The sequence below is a fragment of the Beta vulgaris genome, chromosome 6, assembly GCF_026745355.1.
Source record: "Beta vulgaris subsp. vulgaris cultivar EL10 chromosome 6, EL10.2, whole genome shotgun sequence".
Taxonomy (NCBI): domain Eukaryota; kingdom Viridiplantae; phylum Streptophyta; class Magnoliopsida; order Caryophyllales; family Amaranthaceae; genus Beta; species Beta vulgaris.
Window position 1 is genome coordinate 10217405 of NC_079207.1, and position 17829 is coordinate 10235233.

General features: G+C 34.8%; 2 protein-coding genes across 2 annotated transcripts; one reads left to right on the forward strand and one right to left on the reverse strand.

The window, feature by feature from the left end:
- The first annotated feature begins 1772 nt into the window (after positions 1-1772).
- Positions 1773-8744, forward strand: LOC104895645 (ABC transporter G family member 1). The gene is made up of 8 exons (XM_057395913.1): positions 1773-2608; positions 5854-5933; positions 6203-6667; positions 6857-6943; positions 7056-7181; positions 7336-7530; positions 7625-7711; positions 7844-8744. Exons 1-8 carry the CDS (start codon positions 2167-2169, stop codon positions 8480-8482), a joined length of 2121 nt encoding a protein of 706 aa, XP_057251896.1. The 5' UTR covers positions 1773-2166; the 3' UTR covers positions 8483-8744.
- Positions 8745-9354: 610 nt separating this feature from the next.
- On the reverse strand, positions 9355-17624 carry LOC104895646 (polyadenylate-binding protein 2). Its single transcript, XM_010682210.4, has 6 exons — positions 17330-17624; positions 17073-17175; positions 16128-16195; positions 10263-10454; positions 10009-10136; positions 9355-9584 (listed from the first exon to the last, which is right to left on the reverse strand). The coding sequence occupies exons 1-6, from the start codon at positions 17450-17452 to the stop codon at positions 9536-9538; spliced, it is 663 nt and encodes a 220-aa protein (XP_010680512.1). The 5' UTR covers positions 17453-17624; the 3' UTR covers positions 9355-9535.
- Between the last annotated feature and the right edge of the window lie 205 nt (positions 17625-17829).

Below are 17829 nucleotides of genomic sequence, written 5' to 3' on the forward strand. Positions count from 1 at the left end.
GATTTGTTGGCAAAGGTGATGAAAGTCGTGAATCTGGTGAAATACATTACTGCTTCCACTACTAACCGTTGTACACTTGTACAACATGCAGATATCATACAATTAACCTCATCTAGTCATCGACCTTTTTTGGGGGGAACTCATCCAACTTTTGAAGAAAACTAGTTATTAGGCCCGGGCTATGCCCCGGGTAAGAAAAGATTTCATTTATTAATATAACACTTTATCATAATAACACTAAATACAATTTAGTCTAGTGGTTAAGACTTTAGTATATGTACTTGAGGTCTTGGGATCAGATCCTATACTATGCAAGTTTTAAATTTTTTCAATGTACATGGATTACATGAACTAAAACTCCCTAGGGAGAACGCCACGTGGCACATAGACGTTCTTTCGCACGCCTTTTAATATATTTGTATAGATATTAACCTGTTAATAAAATAAAATATTAATATATAATGTAATAAATTGGAGAGAGAATCGTCATAAATTTAACATTTAAATAAATTTTGGATTAATGAAATTTCAATAATTAGAGTATTGACAAAGATATAACTACATCTACTCATCAGATAAATTACTTCTAAGATATTATTAAAAAAATAGTAAAATTGATTTATCACACATTACATTAAAATCTATTAGTAGTGCGTAATCGATCAACTAAAGTTTTACCTGGTTGACAACACCTTGGATCATTCATTCACTTGAAAGGCATTACACTTCGATTTCTTTTGGCATTTCAATTCCACAATACTTTTACCACTTGTTCTAATGCAATCTATGAAACGTTCAGGTATATACATTTATAAATATAAATAAATTAGCAAATCTTATCACCAAGCTTGGCCATGTGTTTGTAGACTCCATAACGTCTTTGCTCTCCATGCATTATCTGTATAGTTAAGGATATATTATATTTATAGCAGTAGAATTTTATATTCGGTTGAATTGAAGTGAATTTGCTAGTTAGACATTATAATTAGACCTCATCGATTCTTAGTTTACCTTATATTTTACACCTGATTGAATCCTATTAATTTTGATTGTGAGGAACAAATTACATGGAATATATATTGGATTGTAGTATTTCCTCTCATTTTCTCATTTCCAAATCCAAAAAGTTACTTTGGACATTAGAATAAATTAGAGAAAATTCTATAGAGTACTTTGGTTCTTTTCGACAATTCTATGCAGTGGACGAACTTTTTAAACACATTAGTACATGATACTATCCCCGCATAATTTTTACTCTTTTCAATTACGTTTGAATCGAAATTAAGGAATAACGATTAGTAGTAAATTACTAAAGTCACGTGAAGTATGTAGTTGTTGTCAAAAGAAAAATAAAAGTGAAAAGAAAAGAAAATGAAGGGAGTACTTTTAATTTGTGAGTTGATTTGATTTTACGCTGCTAGTAAACTTTGTTTGAACTTCCATTAATTTATATATCCATCGCTCAAATAAACTCCCAATTAATTAACCATAAATATACTAACTATGAGCAAAGCAGGAAGGGTTATGGACATGGTATGCAAGGGTGGCTGGTCTGGCTGCTGCTATGCAATAATGTATTATATTAGTTGAAAACTTGCGTAGAAAGCAACATATATGATTTATATCCATAGAAAATTTATTGGAAGAGCATGCTATAAAATTGGTAGAGTACTATATAAAAGTATAAAACCATTAGCCTACCAACTAGGACGAGCTTTTAATTAGCACATGAAGAATTTCCAAAATTTGAACTAACTAATACGCGTTGTAATTATTTAATTGCTCCATTGCCAAATAACTAACAACAAACAATTTGCTCAACTTCATTATATTTATACCCACGTATCACGCATGTTTGTGCCAATTATACACACAAGCTGCCACCGGCTTACCCAAAACACCCGACCACTTACCACTTGCGACTTATATATAAACCCTTTCAATACCATATTTAGTTGTATCAACGTAAATATATTTCGAGAGAGTTTATATATATAACGGTTTTTCTAACCTATACACCTAGTGCAAAGGTTGAGTTTTAAGCTACGACGTTGAAACCCAACTCTTTTGCTACTCAAACCAAAAAAAAAAAAAACAAAAGAAGTAAAAACTAAGCTTCTATCTTTTCCCTTCCCTATTTTCTTTCTTCCAATTTTGTTAGTAGTAATGGAAGAAATAAACGCAAATAATGTACCAAGATGGACACCAAGCCCAAGCCCAACGAGGCCGTTAGCTAAAGGTGGTAATGAAGAGAAGAAAAAAGAAGGTGAAGATGATAGTTTAAAGAGGAATTCTAGCAGTTTAAGGAGGTTTTTTCCATTTAGCTTAACAGGAAGTATTAGTAATAATACTGTATCTGTTAAGAAAATGGAGTTTAATGATGATGAGCATAGAAGTGGTAGTAAAGGTTATGTGTCGTTGACATGGAAAGATTTGTGTGTTACGGTTAATGGTGCTAAAGGCGGAGGCGGTGGTGGCGGCGGTGGTGATGGAGGGCGACGTCGTACCATCTTAGAAGGTGTTTCTGGTTTTGCTGAGCCTGGAGAGGTCTTGGCTGTTATGGGTCCTTCTGGCTGTGGCAAGTCCACACTTTTGGATGCACTCGCTGGTAAGAAATACTTCTATCTATCATCAATTGGTTATCGCAACTTTTATTATCGAACAATTTTAACCATGAATATCTTTAGTTATGATGTTGTATATATTTTGTTAGAAAAAAAAGTTGATATCTTAAAATTGTATGACGACTTGTATTTTTCGAAAATTACTTTCGAAAAATTGTGAAATCCAACAAAAAAAAAGAACGCGCCAAATATTACAAATATTGAGAGTAATATAAATTAAAAGTACTATGTTAATTAATTACTGAACTATCTTTCATTAGTTGTTTAACACAAATTCTTGGGTATATTTATTACACCAAGTTTTTTCCAATTTATGGTGTAACAATCTATAAACCGTTGCTTTTTTTAAATAAAAAAAAAAACCTCAAATGACATGAAATAAATGACATAAGATTCATGTTATTATTTGTTTAGGCCATGTCATTGTTGTTGAAATCTATGTCATCATATATATTACACTAAATTTTTATGATGTACTTAATATGTTACATTTAAGACAGTCTTTATATAGTGATTCAAACCAGATCAATCAAGTGTAGCTTACTCAATTACATAGTCTTGCAGTTTAATATGATCACATATTCACATTAGTTTATGTCTTTTGTGTTAATATTTCAAGAATTACTACAGAAAGATGTGTTCATTAAGTAAGGTTCTCATCCTAGATATCACCACTATGTCTGACATTTGTAAGTGTTGTTTAAAAATTTGTGAGATGTTGTTTCAGAAGTTTAAGCTATTTGATTACATACATAATTATTAAAATAATAAATATTTGGTCAAGTCTTCTAAGTTCTAATTAATTCACAAATGGGTTTCTTAATCGAGCAACTCAGATCACTTATATAATACTAGCCTTCATATGCACGCGATGCGTGCGTTCATTTCAAAATTTGTTTATATATTAGATACTCCATTCATACTTTATTTATGATTAAACTTAAATGTGAAAAATTCAACATTTAGATGAATTTAGATATATTAATTCGCTAATGGTAAAAAATAAAAAGGTTGTGAGTGATTGTTAACATTTATTTTTTGTGAATGAATATTGAACAAAAAATACAAAAATAATGAGTTGGTTTAACTGAATTAAAGAGTATCAAAGGTAGTGAATGTTCAGACTTTTATGTGCACGTTATGTATGCCATCTTTTTTTATAAGGTATAAATATTTTGTCCATTTAATTTTTGATTGAAGTATTTGAGGCATATACCATTTTAAACTTGTTTTAAATGACAAGTTGGAATGAGAATTTTTTTGCTTTTGTAATTTTTTTCATTCTATTAATTAGATCATTAAGGGTATTTTAGTCAGTTCAAAAGAGGACACCACACCTCCTCCCTTGGCTTATATAATAGAGATTGTTATAGTCAATAGCAATGATGCCTTGAACAACATCATGTTTTTTCATGAAATTCTACCATCATTATTTTATACAACTAGGCCAGGACATGATATAATACACTTCAAAATCTTTGACTATCTTGGTGAAATATCCTAACGACCCGTTTGGTAGTTGGTCATAAATGGTGGTAATGGAAATGAATTTGTGTGTAAATTTGTGAAAAATATCATTGTCCATTCCCATGGTAATGCTAATTTATCATAAAATGTCCACTTTCCTTCTTGAATTGTCATTCCCATCCAATATCACCTTGTAGGTGGTAATGAGTGGTAATGAAAATTGCTTCCCTTTGGAGTCAAAAACACAAGTTTAGGGGTGAGATTGCTTTCCCATGGAGAAAAAATGCCTCCCCATGAAGATTTTAAGGGTGCTTCCTTAATAAAATTACACATAAAATTCATTCTCATTACCGCAATTTATTAATGACTACCAAACGGACCGTAAAAGTATATCAAATAACAATAAATTAAAATAGGAGATTAGCAACAACTGCAAACATGTAGCCTTAGGAATAAAATCAGTACCAAACGAACAAATTAGGTGAAGGACAACTAGGAGAAATGAACAAGAACAACCACTTGATCCATATTATTCTATTGGCATTGCTGCCGTCGCTACTATTATTGTCACATAAATGAGCTATTATTAGCAAAAAGAGCTGGATAGTTTGGTCCCACCCTGATTGAATTAGACAAGATTCCAAATAATGATCCCTCTGTCTCAAAATATAGTTTCCATTTTCTTTTTTCACGGTAATTATGCAAGTAGAATTTAAGGGAGATAGTAAAGATTTTTTGTTTATTTAAATAAATCTCGTATGGGAAAATATGATTTTAGGAAAGAGAATAATTGGTGAAAGATCATTAATTGTAACATTTTGGTTGATTAAACAAAGGAAAAAACAAAATTCAAGAAGCAATTATTACGGAAAAATGTGGAATTAGACATGAAAATGGAAACTATATTTGGGGATACCCAAAATGGAAAAGGAAACTATATTTTGGGACGAAGGAGTAGCAACTTACAAAAAAAATTATTGTTTGTAACCGTAACTTTGTACTCCCTCCATTTTTATTTAATTACTATATTATTCATTGTTGTATGCACAACGATTTAGGCAATGTCACTTTCAAGCTTTTGAGATGGTACTTTTTGACCAATTTAATATATAAAATAATGAAGAAAAGTGAAAAAGTAGTAATTTTAAGTGAAAATAGAGAAAAAAAACAAATGTAATAGTAATACTTTATGGTGGGCCAAGTTTCCTAAATAAAGAAAGGTTAAACAATATAGCAATTAAAAAGAAACACCCATATATGGAAAATGTAGCAATTAAATAAAAATGGAGGGAGTATACTTATATGTCGTACGATCCAGTTTCAGCAACTAGCTAATTCTACTATTAAACTATGTCTTGAATTAATTATCTTGCGCTAGGATTAAGGTAGCACAGGGGTCTTGGTCTAGGGAGTTAGGGGGAAACTCCCCTCATTTTTCGGTACATGTTATTTATTATATCGAGTTTGTTTTAGTTTCGTGTTCAAGCCTATTTGTTTAGGTTAATTAGTAGGGTACTATATAAACCCTATTATAATCTTTGCCTTCATATTTTGTAATTTGTACTCTCTCCTTAACTTAAAAAAATCATTTTTCCTCTCCGTGTGGACGTAGCTAAACACATTGTTAGTAAAAAAGTTAATTCTTGTGTCGATTGTTTTTTACTATTTATTTCGTTAATTGCATCTATCACAACATATACATTTTCACTTCTTATTAGTTACTAAAGCTCTTGTTGACTACTATAAATATTTTTTAACACAGGAAGGTTAGGTTCAAAAACCAGGCAAACAGGGGAAATTCTTATTAACGGTCGTAAACAAACTCTTGCTTTTGGGACTTCGGTAAGACATTTTACATGGTAGGCTGTAGCTAAGAGTATACTCGGTAAATATGGCAATGGACGTGTCTCATCATGCTGGCCATCTTAGAGCCTACGCCCACAAACATAGCTTGTGAACCGAGCACATTTAATCGTGTCGGTTTCACTAGCTTGTGGTGGCTACTGGCTAAGATGTTGGCATTGTCCAGTGTCCACCACCAAGTAGTCAAGTACCACCTTCAATACTCTAGTTATAAATTTTGTCTAAAGTATTGTTTGTGCATATATTAGGCATATGTGACCCAAGATGATACACTAATGACAACACTAACTGTAAAAGAAGCCATATACTACTCAGCTCAGCTGCAACTACCAGATTCAATGACTAAATCTGAGAAATTAGCTCGAGCTAATGACGCGATTAAAGACATGGGTTTACAAGGTTGTGTCAACACAAGAATAGGGGGTTGGAGAGTAAAAGGTCTTAGTGGAGGACAAAAAAGAAGGGTCAGTATTTGCATAGAAATCTTGACAAGGCCAAGGCTTCTGTTCTTAGATGAGCCTACTAGTGGCCTTGATAGCGCGGCTTCTTACCATGTTATGAGCCGAATCATTAAGCTTGCAAAACAAGATCACAGGACGATTGTTGCTTCAATTCATCAGCCTAGCAGTGAAGTCTTTGAGCTCTTCCACAATCTCTGTCTCCTCTCTTCAGGAAAACTCGTGTACTTTGGTCCGGCTTCAACTGCTATTGAGGTGAGTTTGAACTACTCTAACCATTTTTAGTGTATCATAAAAATTTGCCACAGTAGAGTTGATCATGAACTATCCAGGCTCGGACCAAAAATTTGGCCTATTCTAACCCGATGACTGGCTCGTTCCCATCTCAGGCCGAGCCAAAAACAATTGTGATCCGCGATTTACTGTATATGTTTGTCTATGCAGTTCTTCTCTTTGAGTGGCTTCCCTTGCCCAACCATGAGGAACCCTTCGGATCACTTCCTAAGAACCATCAACAAGGACTTTGAAACTGTAAGTACTCCTAGAAATGTGTAATCTTGTATTCTTATATCTCATTGATCTAATGAAATTTGAAATATAAGGGTCATATACTCATATCTATAACATAATGTTCTTATTTTAGGATATTGAACAAGGATTGGATGGAATGAAGAGCACTGAAGAAGCAATAAACACTCTTGTAAATTCATACAAATCATCACAAACCTACATAGAAGTTCAACATCACATATCAACGATATGTCAACTGGTAATTGACTAAAAAATTGACCTTATCTAGTGAGGTGTAGGTACATTGTACACCCTGATGTATAATATACGCGCATCAACAATTATGTGTAAAAAAAAACATCTTATAAAGAACAGAATAACTATAATATAATCGAAACTGTAAATCGTTGCAGGGCGGAAGTTCGACAGAATCTAAAAGGAAAAATGCTGGGTTCATAACTCAGTCGTTTGTTCTTACAAGAAGATCTTTCGTGAACATGTACCGTGACTTGGGATATTATTGGCTTCGCCTTGCAGTCTACATTGCACTTTGTTTGTGCGTGGGAACTATATTCTATGATATTGGCCACTCTTATGGTTCCATTCAGGTGATTAGATCGTTTACATATATATGTGATCAATTTATCATTTAGATAAAAGATATCATGTGTGTTATAACACAATATGTTATGAAATTTGCAGGCTAGAGGATCAATGCTCATGTTTGTTGCAGCTTTCTTAACTTTTATGGCAATTGGAGGGTTTCCATCATTTGTCGAAGACATGAAGGTTAGAACATTATAGTGTTATAATTTATGTAACATGAAACTTATCATGCATCTAGCTACCTTAAAATTTAGGCTTTGATTGACAACTCATTCAATCAGTCAACTTACGCGTTTCATTTGTGTTTGTTGCTAGATCTTTGAACGAGAAAGGCTCAACGGACACTACAGTGTTGGTGCCTACACAATCGGGAACACACTATCTTCAATTCCTTACTTGCTCATCATCTCTCTAATACCAGGAGCAATAGCCTATTATCTTGTACACCTTCAAACAGAATTCAGTCACTTTGTGTACTTTGCACTGGTGCTATTTGTATGCATGATGCTCGTCGAGAGCCTAATGATGATTGTAGCAAGCCTAGTCCCAGACTTTCTCATGGGTATCATAACTGGTGCTGGAATTCAAGGTGTAATGATGTTAAATGGCGGATTTTTTCGATTGCCCAACGATCTTCCTAAGCCATTTTGGAGGTACCCAATGTACTACATTGCTTTCCATAAGTACGCAAATCAAGGGTTTTACAAGAATGAGTTTGAAGGCTTGAGATTTCCTAATGATCTAGTGGGAGGAGGTGCAACTATTAGTGGGGAGGAAGTGTTGAAGAGCTTTTGGCAAGTTGAAATGGGATACTCTAAATGGGTAGACCTTGCAATTTTGATTGGTATGGTTGTAGTTTATAGGCTCATGTTCTTGGGAATTATCAAGCTTGCTGAAAAGATTAAGCCAATGATTAGATCTCTTAAGTCAGATACTGTGCATCATTCTAATTAAGTTTAGAAGTTGTTACTTGACACCTTTACTCGAGGCTTTGTGGTGGACGACGTACTCATATTACAAAGTGTAAATGATAATACAAAGTTACCTCTTATTCTTTCTATAAGCTACAAAAACATTATATTGAATTTTGCTCTTCGGTAAGCCTAGAATGCACCATCTATCAATTGTTATTATCATTCGAGATTGATTTATTGTTTCTTTTAGCCAAATTTGGCTAGTAATGGTCTAATGGATAATTGATTGCATTAGCTAATTATATTTGTTGGTTTTGACGGTTTTATTGTATTAGATGTTTGTATAAAGTTTTTGGTATAAAGCTGATACTTAATTGTGTAAAACGACTAATTAAGCGTTGACATATCCTTTTTTTATTATCCTTTATATTTGTCATTGCACCTCAATATGACTAATTATCTCTCACCAAATGCTTCCTGCACCAACTTTTTCAAAATTAAGTTTTAAGTCCAAATTGTTCTTTCCGTCCTTGTTTACCAAACACCAACATAAAAGATTTTGACTTATTTCTCTCAAATGGGACCAAAACCTCTAACTTATACTCAATCGTTTATTTCCTTAATCTTACGTAGCTCTGCAACAATGCACAGGCTATCTCAAGTACTTTATAGCATACGGTTCACTTTTATGTAACTAGTTTTCATATTGAGTAGATGAAGCCTGTCATCTGAGAGCTCATTTGTTTTGCCTTTCAACAAGAACAACGTTTGAGCATGTATTGTTGTAAAGTGTACACAGATGTTTAAGTATCTTCCGGTTCTGAAATTCCGAAAAACAGGCTGATCAATCAAAGAGAATAAGAGATCATGCATCGGACAGAATTACAGAGGGAAGTGGGAACTACAGCTAAATAAAAGGAAAGAAGAAAATAGAATATATCTATTACAAGTATAAAATCCGAGAACATATGTCATACATCTGAAAGTGCATCAAAGCAACAGTAACTAAACGTTATTACCAAGCAGAAGATGACAGCTCCAACATATCTATTAGTACACAACGAATCCTATCATGGGAATACAGTTCCTTCTTCTAGTAATAGGGCATGTAACGGGTTGGCCTTCGGAATCTAGGAACTTTCCTGCAGCATATATAATGGCGAGAAGATAGTCAGCCACATTACTTATAATACACCACGAAAACACGATTGCCACATTGCCTTTTTTGGAATCTAGGGTTCACCTTATGGTTGTATATAACCTCGCCCCCAACCAATCAAGATACAAGGTTTATGGAAGACAGCAAGCATTTTAGGAAGTGATAAATCATTCATCTCATACACATTATCTTCATATATTTATTTGCATAAAGTTGGACCCTTTTACAGATCTCCAAGCTCAAATATTAGATGAGTACAAAATCAATTCAAGAGGTGGGAGATTCAGACACGATTTGAAGCAGGTAAACACTAGAGCTCAGAAACCCTCAAATAACTACAAGCATATTAACAAAATTGAACATGTACTACCTAAAAAATAAGAATAAGAAATAAGAAGTTTACGTACCCATAGCCGTATGGGTTATAGAAGAAAGGTGGAGAGAATGGTCTACGAGAACGAAAGGGGGTATAAGGATTAAAACGCCTTGCGCGGAATTGTTTCATGCCTGGCACATTTGTTCTCTTGGGCAGCACCTGTGAATTATCAGCCATATGAATGTGATTAATGAGTGAAAAATGATGAAAATATTGGAACACATCCCCACCAGCAAGACATCAATACCAGGATAGACATACATCAAACCACCATTATGAAAATACCTTTAATTGACGACCATGTAATTCAGATTCATTTAGCTGAAGTGCCTGTTGAATAGCTTCCTGTTCAACAAATTCCACATATGCAAAACCCTTTGGCTGACCAAACTTGTCTGTCAGAATGGTCACTCTATTTACTGTCCCACAGCCTTGAAAATGTTGCTGAACTTCTTCAGGGGTGCACGCATAATCAACCTGCAAGATATAAGCAAATCCAAAGTGTTCATGTAGGCAAAGTCAGTCAAATAAAGCACACATATCATAGCCAGCACCAACACAATCCTTCTTTGATTTTGATAAGAAGCACCTGCACACAATTGATCAACAGAGTAGCAAGTTCAACTGGTACAAAGCATCTACTGCAATATGGTTCATCATGGGATATTCACCAGCCCCTTGAGCAGACGGGATGGGTAATAAAGCGATGGAGGGAAAGCCTAACAAAACCAACTTCAAGTATCTCCTTGCAAGATAAGTGGTACTTGATTTTTTTGGAGATGAGAGGGGTTGCACTTATCCAGAAAAAGATTACAACTTTTAATTATAGAAAAAAAAAAAAATCCATGCTTACTTATCAAGTATTGAGTGATATCTTGGAGTAATACAATCAAAAGGCTTGAAAGAATATTATCGAGGAGTATCCGCATGCCTTTCAATTATTGATGCATACCCACATGCCTTTCAGCCTCTCTCTCACTCTCTCCCCCCCACCCCCACACACACACAATCAGAATCTAAATCCATCAGATACAGTGATACACCCTTATAAAACTATATTTGCAAACCTGAACATTTAGGATACATAGTTCTGATGTATGCATGTAGAATCTAAGCTTCAAAAGCTCAAACTGCCCAAAGTAAATTACCAAGACTTTTTTTCTCCTTTGAGACAGCATTATAAACACATCAAATTGCTTACGCCTTTGTGAAGCACCAATTGGTGAACACTCCTCATCACATCCATTACACTATTAATTCTTCACTACAATCACACCAACAAGGAAGATCAAGCAATTTGAACTATAAGATTTTTACCATCTCTTGCCTTTCTTTTTTTTTTCAAACAAATGAAAATAACTTTTCTTCCATATTTAACTCTAATAACCCTTGCAACAAAAGGAAAAAAGAAAAGAGAATTGTAAGGCCAAAGGTACATGATTAGGTACATGATTTTACAGCATCCATCATCACACCTGCAAGAAGTGTTTGGATTTGCTGATTCAGGCAACAGTGCTCACCACCGCCCCTGCAACTAGCTTCAGCTGTAGTAGCGTGCCTCTGCAGTTGAAAGCAGTGAAGTCTTGCACACTATCTTGGACAAGAAGAGTTCTAATTGGACCACAGCCACGAACACATATTTTTACAATTCATCCAACTCCAGTTCTTCCACTTCGAAGAAAAAAGGGAAATAAAAAACGGAAAGGTATACGATCAACAAGTTAAAATACACGTTTCTTTTGTACTCCCTTTCTCTTCTATTCTTTTTATAGTATCGTTTCTTTTTCTTTTTTCCTTCTTTTCTGGGGAGACTTTAATTTTTTCAGCTTTTTCCACTTCTCTTTCTTTTCTATGATTTCTTCTCTGTTTTTTTTTTCTTTTTTCATCTTTTTCAACATTTTAAAACATAAAAGCACAGAAACAGCCTTGAGTTCCCAATAAAGAGCTACTTCTTAAACTATGCCAACCAATCTCCAAATGTTGGGTACCAAGTCCAGCATTAAAACACAAGGAACTTGATGAGGAAGGAAAACCCTGCGATCATAGTAAGACATTTAACTCAAACCATGACTTGCTTAAAGCAGAATGTGATGACGTATATAATGGCAGATAATATCATAGACAATAATACATAAAGACAAGAGATAAGGTGTAAAAAAAAAAAGAAGGAACATCCACTGAGATAGCCCACAAAAGGAGAGGACCACTAGGCTCATAATATATATTTTTGGTACAGGATTCAATAATATTTTTTTGATGCCTGAACATCAGACTACTTCAGGGAGTAAAACATGATCCTCAGTGAGCAAGTGAACACAGAAAGCAAATGCCCATCTGGGAATTTGATACTTGAACCAATATTGAGCATGCATCAGTTGACAGTTGGGTAATAAATAACATCAGCCAATTGAGGAATGCCTTCACTAGGGGAAAAAAGGAGGGAGAGAGACAGAGAGATTTTTGGTTGCTTTGGTACAACATTAGTGGCCGCAACAACACTACAAAAGGTATTCTGGATATTGGGACACAAAAATACCGCATTTACAAATGCGCTAATAAGTGTTCGAAAGTTAGAATTAAGAGAACCCATACACATGGGCTTAAATGAACAAGAAAGTGTAGATCTTTTAATTCAGAGGTCCCCATCAATACTATAACTAATAGTAATAAAATCTTCTTTCTAAAAAAAATTTACCACAGGATTTTAGGTCTATGAGTTGGAAGAATTCAACGGAAAGCAGCTCATATGCTCCCTCGTATATTTATAGAAGACTTCTCTTTTCTTGGCCACATTTTTCCATTCTACTTTCTTTCCTTCCTTGTATTTGGTTCTTTGTTTAGTGATCCCCTCCCCCCTTTTCTCTTTTTCGAAGGCAATACTTGAGGGTCTTTTTCTTTTCTTTTGAACTTCTCTAAATGAGTTTAGCTACCTTCCAATATTCTGCAACATTTAAAAAGTGACCTTCCCCACTTCACCCAAAGGAAGGGGGGAGATAGAAAGGTTTTTCACGGCTAAATGGCTGTCCGACGGCAAGGACAGCAGCAGAAAACGTCAACAAAAAGATAGGTCTCTCAATATTGATGTTCCATTTAACACCTAAAGAGCACAAGATTCAAAAGTACAGCTGCAGTGCATATATGCGAGGGAACATCTATTACAAACAAGAGATCTTTCTACTGAATAGAAAAATCTACATTCATAATTTCAAACCACTATAGGCGTACACAGCATAAACTCCAAAAAAAACTGCAGTTCTTGATTACCAATCACTCATGTACCAAAACCCATTATAACTGTACAAGTGTTTGTCATCAAATCAGCCTCCAGATGGTAACCTCATATTAACAATAACAGACCCGAATATGGACTATATGTGAAGTTGCTTCACCAGCGTAGTTTCTACCCTCTGAGCTGCTAGTATTCTTCGCACTAGGAAGCTAATACATCAATCTATTACAGGATAACAAATAAAGATCATAGAGCTTGCAATCGTCGAGTTACCTTCAGAAGAAGGCTTTACACCTACTCAACGCAATAAGAATCAAGTTTTGCGAGTATTAATCCCTGAAGGCCCCAAGCAAAGCTTGCTCAACAATCTACATGTTGAGGTATGTATGATCATATCACCAGCAAGTCCTTAGAGGCATGGGTTACATAGAGCAAAATTATTTGTTTAATTTTGAATTTGTCAACAAAGATATGCAAAACTGACAACAACAAGCTCTTATCCGTTATCTCTATTAGCTACTAAACACAGATCTGATGTGAATAAAGTGACAGAAACGACAGATACGAGGACAAGATTTGTCAATATAAGAAATCTACACAACTTCAACCCCAATCTGCTAGAAGAAAGCTCCTTTCATGAAAAGCTATATATTCATGCTTTGATGACCAACTTTACACAAAATCAGGACATTTGAGTGCAACGATTAAAACCTCAAATCGGTCCCACTGATTCAGGATTTAAGGAGGCTCAGATGAACATATCCTTTAACCCTAACTAGTAAAATTATATGTTAGTGAGGACATTCCCAAAGGTCTGCAAGAAGCACCTGTGAGTTGTGAGCTTGTCTTTGTTTTCGTAAAAGAAGGGAATTGTAATGGGAATTAAATAGAGACTCATTGAATCTATATTTCCCATAGGCAATAAATCTTTCTTCACTCATTGGGACGAATTGGGAGGAGAAATTGCCTCATATAATGAAAAGGGACCTCGTACTAATAAGTACATGCACCCAAGTGCATGTAGAGCATGGTGCACCCTTTTCTAAACTACGTCATTTTATCATTTTTACAGTCTATAATTTTAAAAAATTATTGTTATTTGCTTTCTTAAATTTTGCAACAAAAAGTTCCTTTTTCAAATTTAAATTTAAAAGGTATATGTTCTTTTCTATGTTGCTCAAACACGGATACGGGTGTCGTGTCCAAGTAGGGATCGGAGGATCCGACACTCTAGTCCCAAAATTTGAGGGATACGGCAATACGGTCAAAAGAGTGTCTTGACCAATTTTCTAGACACGGGTATCTGAAAAGTGTCGGAAAAAAATTGGATACTTGAGATGTTTTTCAAAAAATACATTTATTTTGAAATTGAAAATTAAAATAAATAATAAAGAGTAACAAGTTTTTTAGTACGAGATAGCATAAAAAAAATACTTTAGTTATATAAACTTGTGTTCAACTAGCGTATCTCTAATATAATGTTACTTATGCCCGTAAAAAAAAATATAATGTTACATATGAGTTATGACAGCTTTTTTTTTTTTTAAGGCCCAACTATACCTAGCCCACTTTAATGCTTTCTTTAAAACCCTAGTTGGTAAAACTTTAAGAAAAAATAAAAAAGAAAAAATAATAAAGAAAAGGGGGAGGGGCACACCCACGTAATTAGAAACTGACTGGATTAAATGAAAAAAAAGAGAGGAAGACAGAGAAAGAAAATGTCGGGGGCTAGGGAAAGAAAGAGAAAAAGCCAACTGCCGACCGCCGCCGACTGCCTTTGCCGGAGATCTGACAACACCATCTGGCTCGGAATTCTTGCTAGAACCAAAGCCCCATGGTAATTTGTCCTAGTATAAGCATTTTCCTCTTCAATTTCCAGATCTAGGTTTTCGAATCAACCCTAGATCTGTGATTTTTCATCTTCTTTTCTTTCCTCCTCTCTCTCTCGGTTCATCTAGTGTCGACCCTTGAAGAGTATATTCGACACTTACTCCGACACGAGACTCGACACCTTTTCCAGGCGTGTCGCGCGTTGTGTCGCGTGTCGTGTCGAGTCGATACGCGATACTCCGGCCTGGAGAGGGTGTCGGAGTAACATAGGTTCTTTTACCTTAAGTGTAGATGTTCATTTACTATATGTTCTTTTCATTATAACCTTTTTTCTTTCATAAATATAAATTTACACGTTCTTTAATTTTAAGTCGTGTGTTCTTTTTCAAAGTAGAAAAGTTGTTGAAAAAAGTTCGTGTTCTTTTATATAAATGATATGTTCTTTTTCATTGTGCACCCTAGTGCATAATCCACGCTTCACTGAGAAGCTACTTTGGTTTCTAACGGAGAAGAGTTCGAAGAAAGACAAAAATCACAAAATCCCATCTAGTTCAAGCCTTTGAGGAATCGAGCCAAGTCCAGTAATTCCCTAGACTCCAAAACAATCAGCTTCCCAAATCACCCACATCATTCTTAATTCCTTAAAAATTTGCCAAAGTTAGGCATTCTTATAAATTTCTATTTCAAATAATAGGCCACATTTGAATTTTATGTTCAGATCTTGTCACCTTCGATATTAATTTCCATTATCATTATTAATCCTAATGATGACATTATGAAAGTACCTTTTAGGATAAACATAATGATGATAATTCACATTATAATTCAATGCATATCTCAGACAAATTATTTTATCATCATCTCAAAACAAAACAAAAAATCTATCAAGGTCTGCAAACTTTGACTGACAAACTCAAACATAGCCTATTAAGCAGTACTTCTTCCGACATTGTGGTCGGTGAACAGCCCCATCTTTTGGCAATAGAGGCTCTAATGTTGTTTCTTTTCCGTAAAAAAAAGTGATGAGAACACATGCGTAAGTTAATATAGACCACAACATAGAAGCTCAACTGGGAGAGCATGATTCTTACATTGCCAACAAACACAGACCGTGAATCCACCTCCTCTTTATTAGCCATTTCTGCAGCAGTGACAGGATCTGCAAATAAGATAACCACTATCATAAGCTCGTAGCTAATTCAAAAACTAAAACAATAAAAGGCAATTTGAAAAGTAGAAAAACTACAACACAAGAATTTGAGCTGACAACTAAAAACACATCCCGGTGTTCTATTGTTTAAGGAAACAACATGCTGACAGCTCATACAACTGAATAAAAACAAAACTTTCTGGCTTGTTGCGTCCCTAAAAGAAATGGCAGTTGCAAATACTAACAACTAATTGATCATTAAAACAGGAAAAAATAAAAGATAGCAAGAATGCACAAGAAAGGAAACTTTTTAGCATTTTAGAGGAGGATATATCTAGAACTTAGCCAACCACCTAAATTGTGTAACTTCCTACTTTCCGCAATCTACCAGATAAATAAATGGACAAAGAACAAAATGTGACATTATCGGTTTAAAATTGACATGAGGCGTCCTTAAAGCTTTTTATCTAACTTTTTACCCTTATGCATTAATAAATAAATAACAAAGAAGCGCGTATGCAACCTTTTTTTTGAGGTAGGATGAAGGGGCTCACTTGAGGGCCTCAAATGCATCCCATGAGGTTTGATCTCTAGACCCTAGAGATACAAGGTGATAAATGATGACACTACTCCACGACCTCAACCTCATGTATGCAACAAGCTATATGAAGCCAATTACTTTAAATACAAGTCTCAATGTATTCCAATCAGATACAAACAAAATCAAAACTAGACTAGTAATCAAAGCCAAATTCAACATCCTCAAACTAATAGATAAATTTGATTGGTTAATTCCATACATAAAAAAATGAAGTGCTCAAAAAATTAGGGCTAGGTAAAATTGAAACCTAAAAAAATAGGTTATAAGAGAAAAAAAAAAAAAAACCTTGAACAGCGCCCATTTCCTTCTCAACTTTAGCTTGCATCTCACGAAGAGCAGCAGCTTCTTCTTCCATTTCCTTCAATCTCTTCTTCATCTCATCAAGCTCCTAAACCGAAACAAAAACCATATAAATTAAGCAATAGGGTTTCAATAAATCAAATCAAATAGATACAAATTAACAGATCAAACAAACAGAAAATACAAAGAATTCCAGAACCAAAATAACGGCGAAATTTTGAATTCCAAAAAAGAAAAAAAACCTTGACGGCGTCATCATCGGCGGTGGACATGTCGACGTCGGGATTATGAGCATCCAAGTCTCCTTCCAAATCACCTTCAACGGGAATGTCTCCTCCATAAACCTCATGTTCTTCCTCATCCATCTTTCTCTCTCTCTCTCTCCTCTTTCTCTGAAAGTGTCGCGTGTGTTTGTTTGGGGGAAAAGGTCGATCGATTCGATGGTTCGTAATTGCGGATTTTATGTGTTTTTAGAACACCTCACAAGAGGGAGGAAAACAACTTGGATATTCCAATTCTCAAGTGTTAAACTATGGGGAAACTATGGGCTTTGGACTTTGGTTATTTCAGTGGCCTTGCTTCACTTTCAAGACTAAATTGTGAATTAATGAGCTAGGCTTTTTAGTAGTAGGGATGTCAATAGGGCGATTTTGTGGAGATATGTCTTATATCCGCCCCAGTTAGATGAGGAATTAAGGATGGGTAAAGGGTTTGTGGGTTGGGGTGGGATGAAAATGGTACC

What these genes read in the sequence shown, in the direction of transcription:
- LOC104895646 (XM_010682210.4), bottom strand. Translation starts at nt 17,452, where the DNA reads ATGGATGAGGAAGAACATGAGGTTTATGGAGGAGACATTCCCGTTGAA. An exon ending in GGTCTGTGTTTGTTGGCAAT is followed by an intron (nt 10,455 to 16,127) that starts GTAAGAATCATG and finishes TATATCTTGCAG; the next exon opens with GTTGATTATGCGTGCACCCC. An exon ending in TATAACCCATACGGCTATGG is followed by an intron (nt 9,585 to 10,008) that starts GTACGTAAACTT and finishes TATATGCTGCAG; the next exon opens with GAAAGTTCCTAGATTCCGAA.
- LOC104895645 (XM_057395913.1), top strand. Translation starts at nt 2,167, where the DNA reads ATGGAAGAAATAAACGCAAATAATGTACCAAGATGGACACCAAGCCCA. An exon ending in CTCTTGCTTTTGGGACTTCG is followed by an intron (nt 5,934 to 6,202) that starts GTAAGACATTTT and finishes TGCATATATTAG; the next exon opens with GCATATGTGACCCAAGATGA. An exon ending in TCAACAAGGACTTTGAAACT is followed by an intron (nt 6,944 to 7,055) that starts GTAAGTACTCCT and finishes TTCTTATTTTAG; the next exon opens with GATATTGAACAAGGATTGGA.